Raw genomic sequence first — 14,869 nt, forward strand, 5'->3', positions numbered from 1 at the left:
TATTCACAAGTAAAAATAAATATTGCAAAAACTTTCATTTGCCATAAGACAATGATTATTTGTATTTTAAATATATTTTTTTAATATTAATGTCGACTGTATAAATATTATGAAAACTTTCTGCTTACAATCATACATACAAATTAGTATGTCTTAGTGGCAAAAACGTTAAAAAAGTTAAACTATATATTTTACATTTTACATTATAACTATTTAAGAACGATTCTTGTACAGAATGCTAAATAAAAACTGCCAATTGATTCAAATGAATATATGCATAATATATATACAAGTATTTTACTATGCATTATGTATAATATATGTGTTTACAAGTATTTTGTCAAAATAAAACTATTGACAAGTCTATAATTTACATATAGATCAAGTAAACTATCCTAACAACTATATTTGTTGTGTTATTTACGAACTATTTGTGGTAAAAAATGTACGATTTGATAAAAAGTATATTTCCAATCTAACTGACAATTTCAGGGTTATTAAAACAACGTATTTTGATGCAGAAATGCATCTATAACATATCACACAAATTTTATGCGCGTCAGTCTCTCGAGCCGTCTCATCTGATTAAAATGTCACTGTTATTAATCGATCGATTATCGAATAAATATTTTCTATATGGGAGTCAAGTTGAGGAATGCAATTGATCATCGATTGCGAAATCCTCCTTCGGGCCAAATGCGATTTGTCGGTTGGTTTCTCCATTTTTCGGATCTGTGTCATCGTTGACCACCTTGGGTTGGGTCATTGAGTGACATCGGTCGAATTTTGCTCTATGATGTTGCGACAGACTCTCGAAAATCGTGTGCAAAAATTAATTATTATATTAAATTACCATCGCGAGTGCATGTGCTAATGCATCGTTTACGTAAAATTTTAATAGATTAATTGCGTGCGGTGTAAAGGTCAAGCCACCGGTCGCGAGTATATTCGCGAAAAGGTCATACATGGTCTAACTCTTGTCTATAGCCGAATGAAAATTGTATGAAAAATTTACGTTTTAATAAGGCGAAGATGTCCTTAAATGTTTAAGATGCAAAAGATTTACGGTAGTTCAAATCAAGTGTATTCTAGGGCAATAGCCATGTGTGTCGATTATATCAATCAGTCTTGTTTAATTCCATAATTTGTATGGAATAATACATGCTTATGTTTCAATATAAATAATTAATAGAACGATGTTCTTCTTTATATGCTGTTTTTAGTTTATGTTATATTTAATATAGTTAATTTATGCTAAACAAGCACTTTTTATTTAACTTTGATAAACTCGTACATAAGATGACCTAATACTATTAATTTTAATTCATTGAAATATTAATCTACATTTCAAGATTTAAAGAGACTATTCAAAGAACCTAAAACAATACTAATAGCAAAAATATGTATATACACATGTATCTTAAATTATATTAAATTATTAAAATATTATTTTATATTAATTTGTGATCTGATTTTAATTATTTACTTTGCAATGTTATAATGGATATTAAATTTATTTACATGCTATTAAATTATGCCACATTATATATATATAATAAATAGATTTATAAATAATTTTTTAGACCATATTTCGACTATGGATTATTTAAATACAGATTATATGAAATTTAAGTAAATTTAAAATATTTGCTTAGAAATAATATACAATTTTTATTTATGTTATAAAGATTTTTCTAACGTAATTATATGTTAATCAAATTTTTCGTACAAGGTTAAGTTTTTTTAATTGATTTTTCACTAAACCATTTTGTAACCAAATTGATAACCAAAAATTTTGTAAGCAAATTGATTTTAACATATTTTTTCACAAATATTAAAATATATTTATTGTAGCTAATATAATATGGAGAAACAAGTTTTATAATTATGTTACTTAGATCATTTTTTAAAGTTTAAATAGTAAAAAATAAATGCTCTGTATTTTTTGATATAAAATGTGTAAGGTATATTTTTTTTTACTTGATTTTACATCGATTTGATTTTTATGTAATATTTTTGTTTCACAAATACAATTTTTTTTTGATATAGCTAGTTATGGTAAAACTCGTTTTAGAATATAGTTATTTGGATAATTATTGTAAAAAAGCAATTGCTCCGTCATTTTATTATAAAAATATTGCCTATGAAATCGTATTATTAGGAATATCTCAGTTTTTTACTAATTTTATAAAAATATATCTGCAAATACTATTTTAAGAGCATATAAAAATATTTTATGGAATAAAACTATACGTATAATGATCAAAAGTACATAAAAACATTATAAACTACTTGAATTATTTTAGTTTTTTTTTGATGAGATTATGAATGTTTAAGAAAAAGGTACATGGAAATTTAACCCTTTTTTTTAAACATATTAAAGTTTTTGATATGTGCATTTTAAGTTACTGGGCTGTTGGCAAACTTTTTAATTAACTTGAAAGCAAATTGATATTCAGATTTCTAGTTTGTAAAAAAGCAATAAATTGTTCAACATCGCGATTGCTATTTACTTTCCAAAGAGCACACATAATTTTTTAGCGAATACATTAATTAAAATGTATTTTTCCTTCCTGATGTATATAAATGCATTACTAGTTGACATTAATAATACGTGTTGAAATAAGCGATTAAATAATATTTTTAAACTAGCTTAGCACAAATTTAGTGTGTCGGCAAATATTGCTTAGCTAATTTACTTATTTAATTGATATTTATATTTCTGAAATATATGAAGACATTACAAATAGGTATAAATTTATAAAATAACATAATTATCTAATCAGGTTAATATAATTGAAACATATAGCTAGTATATTAGTATTGAAAGTGTTTATATTAATAATTCATAGTGTTAATTCTAGACTGAAATTAAATAAATTTATTTTGATTATTAATATATATTGACACTCATAAATTCGGAACATTATATGTAGATAATTATGACGACCTTTATTTTAGTACTATTTTTTTAATTTATATTAGTAATATTTAAACTCTGGATGTATGCTATTTATTTAATACACGAATTGTTATCTTATTGATATATTATAATACATAAAATAATAGGTGTATTAGCATTATTTAGATAAGCAGGTTTATTTTTTAAGAAAATCAATTTTTATTGTATTCACGTGTATGGAAATTTATTATATAAATTATTACTTAATTATTTAAACACCCGGATAAGCAGTGACTATTTGTATTTTATTGTATTAATTATTGTTATAAATGATGCATTGGAGATTATGATTAATGATTACTGTTTTTATTCATTATATATATGTAAAATTAGCTTGAGATCTGAATAAATTTGTAATTAATTTAATTTTTAATTATAATAAATGTTTTTTTTAATATTTTCTTACCATTAAAAAGCCTGTTTATAAAATGTCTTTAACGTTTAAACGATGTCTTGTCTCGTATTTAAAAAAATCCATAATTCAATTACAAAAAGCTCTCTTTTGTAGATATATTTTTTTGTATAAAGGTCAGTTTTAATATTTTTATTATTTTAGTATTTGAAGGTCACTTAAGTTTTTAATATTTTTATTCCATACCTTTATTATTTTAAATATATCTTTCACAAATTTAGAGCATATATATAATATTATAATATTCTAAAAGCCTATTTGGGATATATTCACATCATCGCCGTTTTTGACCGACCTTCACTTTTTATCGGAATCTTCTTCTTTAATTTATTTGCTAGTTCATCGATAGCTCGTAGTGACATGGAATCCTTACGACTTAGAAAGTTAACAGGTTAACCAAGGTCGACCTCACCCCGGAGCTTACTATTCTATTAACCATTTTAGGACACGTACATAAATTTATAATATTATTTCTCGCAAATATGTGAAACTAATAAAAGCAATGCTGTATGAAATGTGTGTGAAGTATGAAACGATTGCAATTGCAACCGGTCGGTTAAACAATATGTGATAATTGATCGTGCATTTGATTGCTTAACGTTTTTGTGGAAACGATTTGATTATGAAAGATAAATACATTTCTGAACACGCTGTGCCATTATTTGTTTGTTCAAAAAAATATAAGCGTATGCATAGCTATTCAATTTTTTTATTTCACGCAAGAGATTAAAATTGGCATATATAAAATAGATAAAAAAAATTATTTTGTATATTTAAAACGAAATTTAAAATATTTTTTTAATGCTTTACTTACTTTTAATTAATCTAAATATTATTACAACAAATTAACTTTTAATTAATTTATTCTAAATAATTGACATTTCAGTTTTAAATAGCAGAAAAATATGATTTTTTGTATTTATTTATATAAACGTTTTTTAAGAAAAGAAATTTTAATTTAAAGATAAAAAACCGCTTCTGTTCTTCGAACAATTAAATATATCATATACTTTATATTATAATATTAGGTATTTATAAGTATAATGAAGCAATGTGTATGTCATGCTTACGAATTAGAGGTCATTGGTTCCAATCCCAAATAAACTCTGATTAGTTTTCAATTTTCTATAGAATTTAAGAAATTTAAATTATTGATTATAAATTCTATTATAATACAAAATTCTTAAATCGTGCAAAATTAAATTAATATAGCACATCTGATTATTATATATGTATGTATAAATATTACTTTTATATATTATTAAAAAAAGGTCAGTCAATATGGCTTACTTTTCTTTCATCGAATTAATTGTTAAGTATATTATAAAATATAATGATTGTAAATTAAATAATTCTTTAATCAAAAATAAACGAAAGTGTTATGCCATTTGATAAATGTAAAGCGCTTTAAAACGAGTTAAAAAATAGGAAATATAAAGAATTAAATGTGCTTCTTCAATTTAACGACATTAGTAAAATTTATACTGGTTTTTTTTTTGGCGATTAAAAGCGGCTCTAGAGCTTTTATATTATATTATACATTTCATTCAATATCGAATTAATTTTAATTTATTCAACTGATATTATAATGTAAGATACATAAAAATCTACACCGCACACAGCGACAATTTTTTAGTTGTGACCAGTTTCATATACGTGAAAAATCAGTATATAAGATGTTGAATTTGACGGTACTTTATCAGTCTCCTAACAGACGTAGAACGTCCGTAAAACTAAAAAATAAAAATGAAACAGGTTACACAATTTTCTTAAATGTAGTGCTTGTTAACATTTATAATTTTATTAATGTAATATTTTTTGTGACGTTCCAGACATTCCTTTTCTTCTTCTTGGTGGCACTCGCCTTCGTTTCAGGAGCCCCAACTCCTGATAAGGAAGTGCCATTCATCAAGACCCTTAAAGAAGCCTTCGATATTGATCCAGCGGGTTCATATTCCTTCGGGTAAGTCATATAAAAGCAAAAGAATAGGGATATTTGTGTGTTTTTTATGTGATGTATTTATAATATTTGGTATTTTTACAGATTCGAAACCGAAAACGCCATCGTTCGCGATGAAGTAGGAGAACTCAAGACCATCAAGAACGAAGAAGGCAAAGACGAGCAAGTTCTAGTCGTTAAGGGATCTTACTCTTACCAAGATCCCGAAGGAAACCCAATCACCGTGACATTCTACGCTGATGAGACCGGCTTCCACCCCGAAGGTGCCCATCTTCCCGTCGCTCCCGAAGTAGTATCCGCAAGGAAGAACTAAGTGAATTAACACCAAAAGAGGGTAGACACTAAAAAAATGCAAAGGACACGGATTAATGAGAAAAACTAGTGATATGACTGATAGTGAAACTACTTACGTGTTTCCTAAATTTTATTAGGGAACATAAACGTTTACAAACGGTGGAGACAGTATTATTATTTTTATTTAATGATCGCTGTTACACTTAGCAACAACCCCTACACTATACCAGCAACGATGTAAAAAATATGTACAAAGAATTGATACTCAATAAAAGAATTCAACTGTAAATCGTGTTATGATTTCAGGTTTTCTATAATTAATAAGCATTTTCTTGATAATATAAAATAGGTATTTCAAGTGTTCTTATTCATATAAATGACTTTAATATTCGAAAAAAATACTAACTGAAACGACAATTTTTTGTCAATTACAAGTTTATTTATTCCAGTGACTAAAAAGGTGAGTTTTGCAATCGACAAAATATCGCAATTCACTTTTGAGAGCATCTTAGATGTTGAAGATTTTACCCTGTTAGAAGTTAGTAAATTTATTAAGCAAATGATATGTTGATCAAATGTAGACAAAGTAGATTGGAAGACGCAATATTTTAGAGTTCTTCTCATTTAACCATTGAAGGGTCAATCGTGCATTTTTGTGCAAGAGAATAATTTCAGCCTAGGTGCGTACGGTAAGATACATTCCATTTCGCTCGCTCGCGTGTTAAGTGACGAGAGTGAGTGAGAAGAAGTGGGCGTGCGGAACGCATGTAAAGCACGCCCTTATCTCTCACTCGCTTTCGTCATTTAAAGGGAATGTATTTCACCGTACGCGCTTGAATTGCACCTTTTTGACTGATTAGTACTGGGAGCAGACGTCGCAGTTCTTGCTGAATTTTGTTCATATATAGACAATAATCTCAGCTGTAATGGTTTAGCTAGTATTAAAAAAATGTGATAGATTTTACCAATCAACTATTACACCATAATTTTAATATGATGTAATTGAGCTTTGTGAAATGCTTTGGAATATATTTATTTTCTAATCATTAACTTTTTACTGTCATGAATAATCCACTTTTAATTAAAAGCTAGAACACCATAGAAGAATGGGTTGTTTATGTTACATTCTGCGGAACTGTATTTTTTCCTAAGTTTGTGTGGGACTCATTTGTCAAATATTTTACTTTTTATTTTATCTAATTTAAGTGGTGTTGAGAACCGTCAGATTAATAACGCTTTTTCCGTCGCGTTGCCAAATAATGCTGCTGTGTTGTCAGAGAACCGCGTTACTCTAGGGTAGCCAACTGAAGTTAGTACCACCCGCGTAACTCTTGTGCAAGATCTCAAATTGAAGTGCGTGGTTCTGATTCAAGTAATGTCTTCAGTTGTTTGCTATCAACTTAAGACGGATGCTCAAGAAACATTTTTTTTGTCCCTAGTACAAAATTATTGGAACCGCCATTGAATTGCACGCTTTTTAATAGTATCCACACACCAAAAATATTACTTAGCTTACAAGCAGCTTCTACTAATTTACCACCCGTATTAAACTCGCTTCCGAATTTAATTGATCGTTGGATGGTTTTGAAGCAAAATTATAATAAAATCGTATTTGATATTACCTATAATAAAGACTAAAAAACGTACTACAAGAATATTTTAATATAAACACAATGAAATGTAATTTTAATTGAAAAAATTAATCTATATTTTAAAAACAAAACAACAATTATTTTTGAGTGCAAGAAATTAAAGTGATTAAATTTTAAAATGATAAACAATTTTTTTTTATATAAAACAGCTAGTAAATCGTAGTAGGGGCTCTCATTGTGGGAACTAAATTTTTATTTCTAATAAAAATTATAATTTTCTTATTTTTTAAACCCTTTTTTTGGTGTAATTATTATTTAACAAAAAATCCATTCTTCAGCTATTCAGCAATTTGGTGTAATTGGTAGATAAATATCCGAAGAAATGTATTTATTTAATGATCAAAATTATTGCATCGGTCCTAATCTAATTTATTAAGAAAAATGTCATTATGAACTCTTAAGTTTTAAGAGTTTTATTATTACATTTAATATTTTTATTTTATTATTTTTTCTGATATTGTAATATTCTGTGTAATTTAAATTTAGCAATTATAATTATAATTATAATTATAATAAATCCACCATTAATCGAGTATGTCATCTCGATATATATAAAAAAAATTAAAATAATTTTTATATTTATCATCATTATCATTATCATTCGTATTATAAATTATACATAGATCTAGTATTTTACGAAGTAAGTTAATGACAACCAGATAAATATGGTCATGTTGAAATATGGCTCATTTTGTATACAAGATTATCTTCTTTACATTTGCTGTTTTAAAGATGAAATCAAATACGTTCTAATAAATTTAAGGCGTACAATATTTTTTCGAAATAAAAATTAATAATTAAAAAAACCTAGTTTTTAAAAATTTTATTACAAAATATTAAGATAAGACGTTGGTTAAAAATTACGAATATATTTTAAAAAATATTTCGAGGGATTTTAACTGATTTGATCTGACGATTTGTTGAGAGTAACGAATATTTCTACAATAATAATTGACGTGAAAAATTGTCTGATAAAATTTAATTTGCAGGGATGATTCAAAACTTTTGGATTAAAAATACACAAGAACACTGGCTAATGAATATGTGATTATAACAATACATATATACTAATCTTATGTATTTATAAAAAAAGTGTATATGAATAAGCCAGAAACAACAATTTTAATAAAATCAAAGCAAACTCGTCTGAAATGCTAAACGAGTTAAAAGAGCTAAAAATGGAATAATAAATCGTGGCTCGAATTTATCTGATATTATTTTTAGAACATATTTAAATAAGATTTTTTCATTAAAGTTAATTTTTTTATAGTTCAAAAGTTTTTATGTTCACAGCAAAATATACCAAAAGCACAAAACTGCGTTCTTTATGTTAAATCTTTTAACAATTTTAAAACAAACAGCCATAATAATTGGTATTCGGATTTTAATATACATCGGAACTTTGACACAATCCATTAACCCTTAAATTAATTCACCGGGTTTGGAGTATTGCGATTTGTTTCCCATTTGACTAAAGCAAAATAATTTATTGCTTATTGCTCTAATTACTGTTTATTTAAAACGTATGTATATATTTTAACTACAAAGCATAGATTTAACTATTTCTTTTAAATTAATATTGTTACCTTACTATATATTTTAATATTTCTTATACTCAAAAAAAAATATTATTTATATTGAGTGAATTAATTATTTTAGATTGCATTACAGCAATAGCTATTATAGCAGCAAATAGATAATTTAATAAAATGTTTTGCTAAGAAAATTAATAAAAAATATTTAAATGAAAGGTATAACATTTGCAAATAAAATAAAAATACTTTACAAAATATTGCCCTTCGCCAAAAATAATACTATCATTTTTCAAAATTTGATTAATAAGCTTAATATATATTGGAACTATACATATTTTTACATTTATTATAAAAAATATGTATAGCATAAAACAACACATATATTATTTAGTGTCTATTAGTATGTGTGAAAATAATATAGTATTTATTATGTTAAGCAACACAGCTGTTAAACTTCATTATTTATTTGTTTCACATCATATCGAAAGCTTTTTCTATATCTAGCATTAGCAATATTATACTTTTCCTACAATCAAAATTAGCAGAAATGTGCTTAATTTTTCTGTTAACTTAGTCAGGTTTTAAATTAATTTTGCAAAAAGCAAATTATTTGTTTGTAAATTAAGCGAATGCCAATGGGATGATACTTTATCGAAATGCAATTTTATATCCCGAATTTTGGCTATTTGATAGTGAAGAAAATTCCCAAATTATATATAAATATCTTAAATAAGAGTTACTCCCTGGGTATTTTTTGTATTTTTCCTATAATAGAAATTTTAGCATTTTACTAGGTTAATCGTCTGATTATCAATCACTGATTTTTCAATGTTACGAATCACACGCATTAACGCAATTCTTAAAAAAATATTTTGTTGTGACTGAAGTTTTATTGGGTAAATTTCAATTATTATTATAGATTTAAAGATAAGTAATTTATTTTTAATATTTAATTTACATTTACCGCAAAGTCGAGGGTACAGTTTCAGTTTATCTGCATGAGATTTTCACGAAAGCTTAAAATCTAAAAGGAGACCTAAGTAATTTGCCAGTCTATAAAATTGTTATACATTATAATTTTTACTAATCTATCGACAATGAAGGCTTTTTTCATCTATGAGTGGGAATTGCAGTAACTTGCCATTTATTGAACCATTTTTAAATAATTATTTTTTTATTTTCAAGTGTAACTACTGCTTGATGGGTATTTTTATAAAAATATAAAATAACCATGTTATCCGCGAATAAAACGGTGATATCATTTCTGCGAGGTTCAGCAAGGGTCCTAAAATTTAATATTGGGGGACTTCAGCAGATAAGGGTCTGGAAATTGATTAATAATTTTAAATTTCAATTCGAAAGATTTGACTGCTGGAAAACGAGTTTATTAATTTAACTAAAGCTACTGGAAAATACATTTAAGCTAGTTGCTTTTGTAGTAATTTTACTGTAAAAGCCTTTTTCGATATATTTCACAACTTGATGAAGTTAATCCATGGCGGAATGAAAACAACTGAAGCCATATTGCTCATCGGGTTAGATATTTTTATTGGTATGTTCTAAGACTAAATTTTTATTTATCTGTTCCTAGATTTTTCTCATGATAGATAGTAAGCATAGGTCGATAATAATAAGCCAGCGTGCATTCATTTTGTAAAATCTCTGCAATAACTTTAGCTTTTATTCAACGGTGAAAACAATATTTAAGGGTTCGCGATGTAATTTTTTTGACATATTCCACAGAGAATTGTCCTCTGGGTAAATATTAAATTAAACCGTTAAGTTCGTTTTCCCAAGATTGATTATTATGCTAAGAAATAGCTATTTTAAATTCGTTTTGTATTTTATTATATCGTTTTTCCCGATAATTTTAGCACAGGCGTCTATTTTGGTCGGTAAGGGGTCCTGTTTTAATTATTTTATTTTTAATTCTGTGGCGTTTAATAGATTTTTTGGTAATGTTTGTAAATTAACTAATTTCATCGTTGATATATATTTCATTGCATAAGATATTGGGTTCCGGAATGGATTCCTCAACGTAATTTTGCAATTAGTGTGTTCTACTTAATGCCTATTGATATGATATTGATATTGCGGTTAACGACTTACATATAATTTTTTTATACGTGCTATTAAATAAAGATATGTTGTATATACGATAAGCGTTGATTAGAGTATTTAGGGCAAAAAAAAACTTAATCATAATAATTAAAATTATTGGTTTTAAAACTACCAAATGTGAATAATATTAGTGACATTCAAAGCAATATTTTAATAATAAATAATAATCTGTGACACAAGAGATATTTTAAAACATGATCCAACATTTAACCTATGAACAACGATTTGTTAATATAAAACGTAAACCTTATCATCCAAATGTTAAGACGGCTAATAATGTATTGAAAATGAACGTTACATGTGCATAGCTTTTAAAAAACACACACACAAAACATTTTTTTATGTTCTACGTTGGAGTCCCGCTACATGTGATGCTATGATGAACTCTTAATTCCGTATAAATGTCAAAGTAGGTACGAAAAAAAGTACGAGGTGAGTTGTAGTAGAGGAGGCGTCATACTCGTTTTTAGACGATTTTAGATTTGTATAAAAGAGGATCTCGCAGTGATTATGGCATCAGTATCTCATTTTGCGTCTGTCAAACAGAACCAGCAAACAAACACTCATCATCATGAAAGTGGTAAGTTGGCTGATCATCTATGGACATCTTTTGAAAATTGTGATTGTGCAGTGATAAAACTAAGTGATCAGTGACTAAATGAGATCATTTGTCCCTTATAGGTATTCGTCTTCTTCGTCGCCTTGGCTTTGGCCTACGCCGCTCCGGCCGATAGAGATCTTGCTCCAGTCTTCAAGATCTTGAAATCCACCTTCGACCAAGAGCCAGCGGGACCTTACCAATTCGGGTATGTAGAAATAACTTTCACGCGCACGAAATGTTTGTTTTAATAATATAAATACGATATTGACCCGAATGCTTTAACATAATGTGTGACACAATATTGTTTAGATTCCAAACCGAGAACGAAATCGTCCGCGATGAAGTCGGAGAATTGAAGACGATCAAAAACGAAGAAGGCAAAGATGAGCAGGTCATCGTCGTCCGAGGATCTTACTCATACAAAGACCCTGAAGGAAACCCAATCACTGTCACTTTCTACGCTGATGAGACCGGCTTCCACGCCGAAGGAGCTCACATTCCACAGGCGCCACAATAAGCTCGAAAACCTATCTATTGACAACTGTATAGTGATCTAATGAGACTTTTTGAGTTTGATTTTATCGTTTACAATTAAAACCGACGAATGCTTGTTATTGACTATTGTTTTCCTATATTTTAATAGGAATGCATAGTAAACGTCTAATCAATATCAGACACTGCCATTTTTATTTAACTGAACATTGTTTGGTTGAATATGAAAATATGTAATATAAAAAGATATTTAATAAAACTATAAATATTATATCAATGATTTTCATTAAAACTATTTGTCCTATAACCTCGTTTTTAGGTCAGCAATATTTTATTATATAAAAAGTGTGATTTTCACACGAAGCCAAATTAGCATGAATACACATATAAAGTATGCCTATTGAACGGCACACACAACGTTGACCATTATGGAATTGATCATTTCATAAGAGTCATAGGTCGTCTATGACAATTTTTCCATAAAAGTCGTAATCACATGAACGCATCGTCAGTTTGTTTCGCAATTGTTGAGTCCAGATGAAAATTTTACTAAGGTTCTAGTGACCCACTGAACAATGACGTCTAAGAGATAACCTCCTTGAAAAGTTGCTCCTACATTGCACTCAAAGATATAAATAATAGTAATTGTGGTTTTTAAATAGCTTAACTTTTTTAAAAAAGCGTTTGTTTAACATGTAGACAAACAACGTGTTAACAACATTATAAAACGTTTAATGTTTAATGCTTTTAACAACTTTTACCACACCTATCTGGTTTTTTATTGTTGACTCGTGTCGTGGATTACCATAACCAAAAGTAAAAGTTATGTCATCGCAGTATAATAATGCTAATGTATTTTCAATGTATACAAATGTGTGTTTGTGTATTTAAATATCTGGATTTCTTGACTAATATTTAAGCTATCAAAACCAGTAATATTGCAATAATATCCTGAAAGAACAAATATACATTTAATATTTTAAATAAATTATGATTTTATGATACAACTACTAAAAATGCAAATTAAAATGATATATGTATAGTTGGCATTTACAAAGTCGTAGAGTAATTATGATATTGAGATTATTAGTGATAGTGAAATAATCGACTTCATTAAGGGACTACTAAACGCATGCGTTTAGTCACCGAATCAAACTGTTTAGTGGTGGGAGCATGGGAGGACATACATAAAATTTGGATCAATTTTTTTTATATAGAAAAAAAATTTTGGAACAGACTTCCTATTATATTACTTTAAGTAATATATAAAATAAATAAAAAATAACACATTTGAGTTAATGCCGCTAATATCACATACAATTTTTTTTACAGTTGCGCATATCACATACAAATCTCATATATCCAAAATAGCAAGTAATGATAAAAAATATACTGAAAGCAAACCTGCAAATCTTAAAAATAATTGTACTACCGAAAATAAAGAGTACTTTATTTCAGCCTGTAAAAATAACATGAGGTACAAAAAAATGTATATTTATAGTAGATAGAATAAATATTAAAGATCTGATAAATCTATTACTCAATTTGAATTATTTATTAAACTTAAATCCACATTTTTTTAACATTCCGAATATTTAAAAATAGTTATACAAAAAATAATTATTAATGGCTAATATATGATAAATAAATACAAGAGTGCGGTTGTAATAAGGTAATAAATTATTATTATTTAATTGTTTGGGCTCCGCAAAATAATTTTTGTCAATCTAGTCTAAATTCTAGACTAAGATAATAATTTTAAGAAACTGAAAATGTTGTAGATGAGGGTAATAACTAAGGTTAAGTACTTAATATTATCAAAATGTGTAACATCCAAAAACCATGTAAATTTATAACAAATAAAGAACCTGTTAAATTATACATAAAAAATAAAAAATAAAATATTTAATGCTTTTTTAATGCAAATATTTAATTTGATAAAATATATTTAGCGAATATCAAATAAGAAAAAAAATGTTTTTGTATAAACTTTTTCTGTGAAAAGAAAAGGATAAAATAAATTACTTTACTGTTAGGTTAATAACTATGGAGATAGACATTTTACTTTCAATGTCACCGGTACGCATCTCAATAGTTATTTATAAATAAGTATTATTAAAATTAATAATTTACTAATATATTTAATTATCTGATTTTTATTTATTAGTTTATGTTTATGATCGAGACTATGGTGAAATATTTACTTCTTTTTGTAGCTAATTTTATCTAAAATTAATATTAATGCGTGTTTATTGAACGAAATATCTATTGTATAATTTGTACAACTAATTTTATTTTATTTATTGTTTTTTATATATATAATATTCTTACAAAAAAAAATACAAAAGAATCATACGATAACTAGGATTTAAATGAATAATTACACTTTCACACTTTCGAATTCGCAATAGTTTTTGAAATTGTTTTTTTTTAAATATTGTTTTTAATAATATTTTTTTCGAAAAATTCATGGTTGTTTACTTCAATAAAATAAAATTTCATGCACTCTTTTTGCTTTAAAAAAATAAAATTTCGAAAACTTATATTAAAATATATATCGTATACATATACATAAAATTTATTTTGTGATTTAGATTTTAATTATGAATTTTTAATTCAAAAAGTAAAAATTGCTAGTGGATATCGTAGTTATTTTTGCAATAATATTATTTAAAACTCCATTTAATTACGTAATTTATTTACAAATATTATATTTATAAAACTACTAACTGAGACGAGGCAGTCTTGCAAATTTACAAGAAATTTGCATTGTCTTGAGAAAAAATTCATAACTTTTAAACTAGTAAGAATTAAAAAAACAATTAGGGGATGTTTGCTCA

At 26.5% G+C, this 14,869-nt stretch overlaps 2 protein-coding genes across 2 annotated transcripts; both read left to right on the forward strand.

Annotated features, from left to right (window-relative positions):
• The first annotated feature begins 5,075 nt into the window (after window positions 1–5,075).
• LOC148237765 (larval cuticle protein 1-like) lies at window positions 5,076–5,917 on the forward strand. Its single transcript, XM_088181384.1, has 3 exons — window positions 5,076–5,129; window positions 5,207–5,337; window positions 5,419–5,917. The coding sequence occupies exons 1-3, from the start codon at window positions 5,121–5,123 to the stop codon at window positions 5,645–5,647; spliced, it is 369 nt and encodes a 122-aa protein (XP_088037510.1). The 5' UTR covers window positions 5,076–5,120; the 3' UTR covers window positions 5,648–5,917.
• A 5,517-nt stretch (window positions 5,918–11,434) lies between these two features.
• LOC148237766 (larval cuticle protein 1-like) lies at window positions 11,435–12,300 on the forward strand. Its single transcript, XM_088205606.1, has 3 exons — window positions 11,435–11,516; window positions 11,618–11,742; window positions 11,847–12,300. Exons 1-3 carry the CDS (start codon window positions 11,508–11,510, stop codon window positions 12,052–12,054), a joined length of 342 nt encoding a protein of 113 aa, XP_088061732.1. The 5' UTR covers window positions 11,435–11,507; the 3' UTR covers window positions 12,055–12,300.
• The last annotated feature ends 2,569 nt before the right edge of the window (window positions 12,301–14,869 follow it).

The sequence above is a fragment of the Plectrocnemia conspersa genome, unplaced genomic scaffold, assembly GCF_051122295.1.
Source record: "Plectrocnemia conspersa isolate PC_06_02 unplaced genomic scaffold, ASM5112229v1 ptg000002l, whole genome shotgun sequence".
NCBI classification, from domain to species: Eukaryota; Metazoa; Arthropoda; class Insecta; order Trichoptera; family Polycentropodidae; genus Plectrocnemia; species Plectrocnemia conspersa.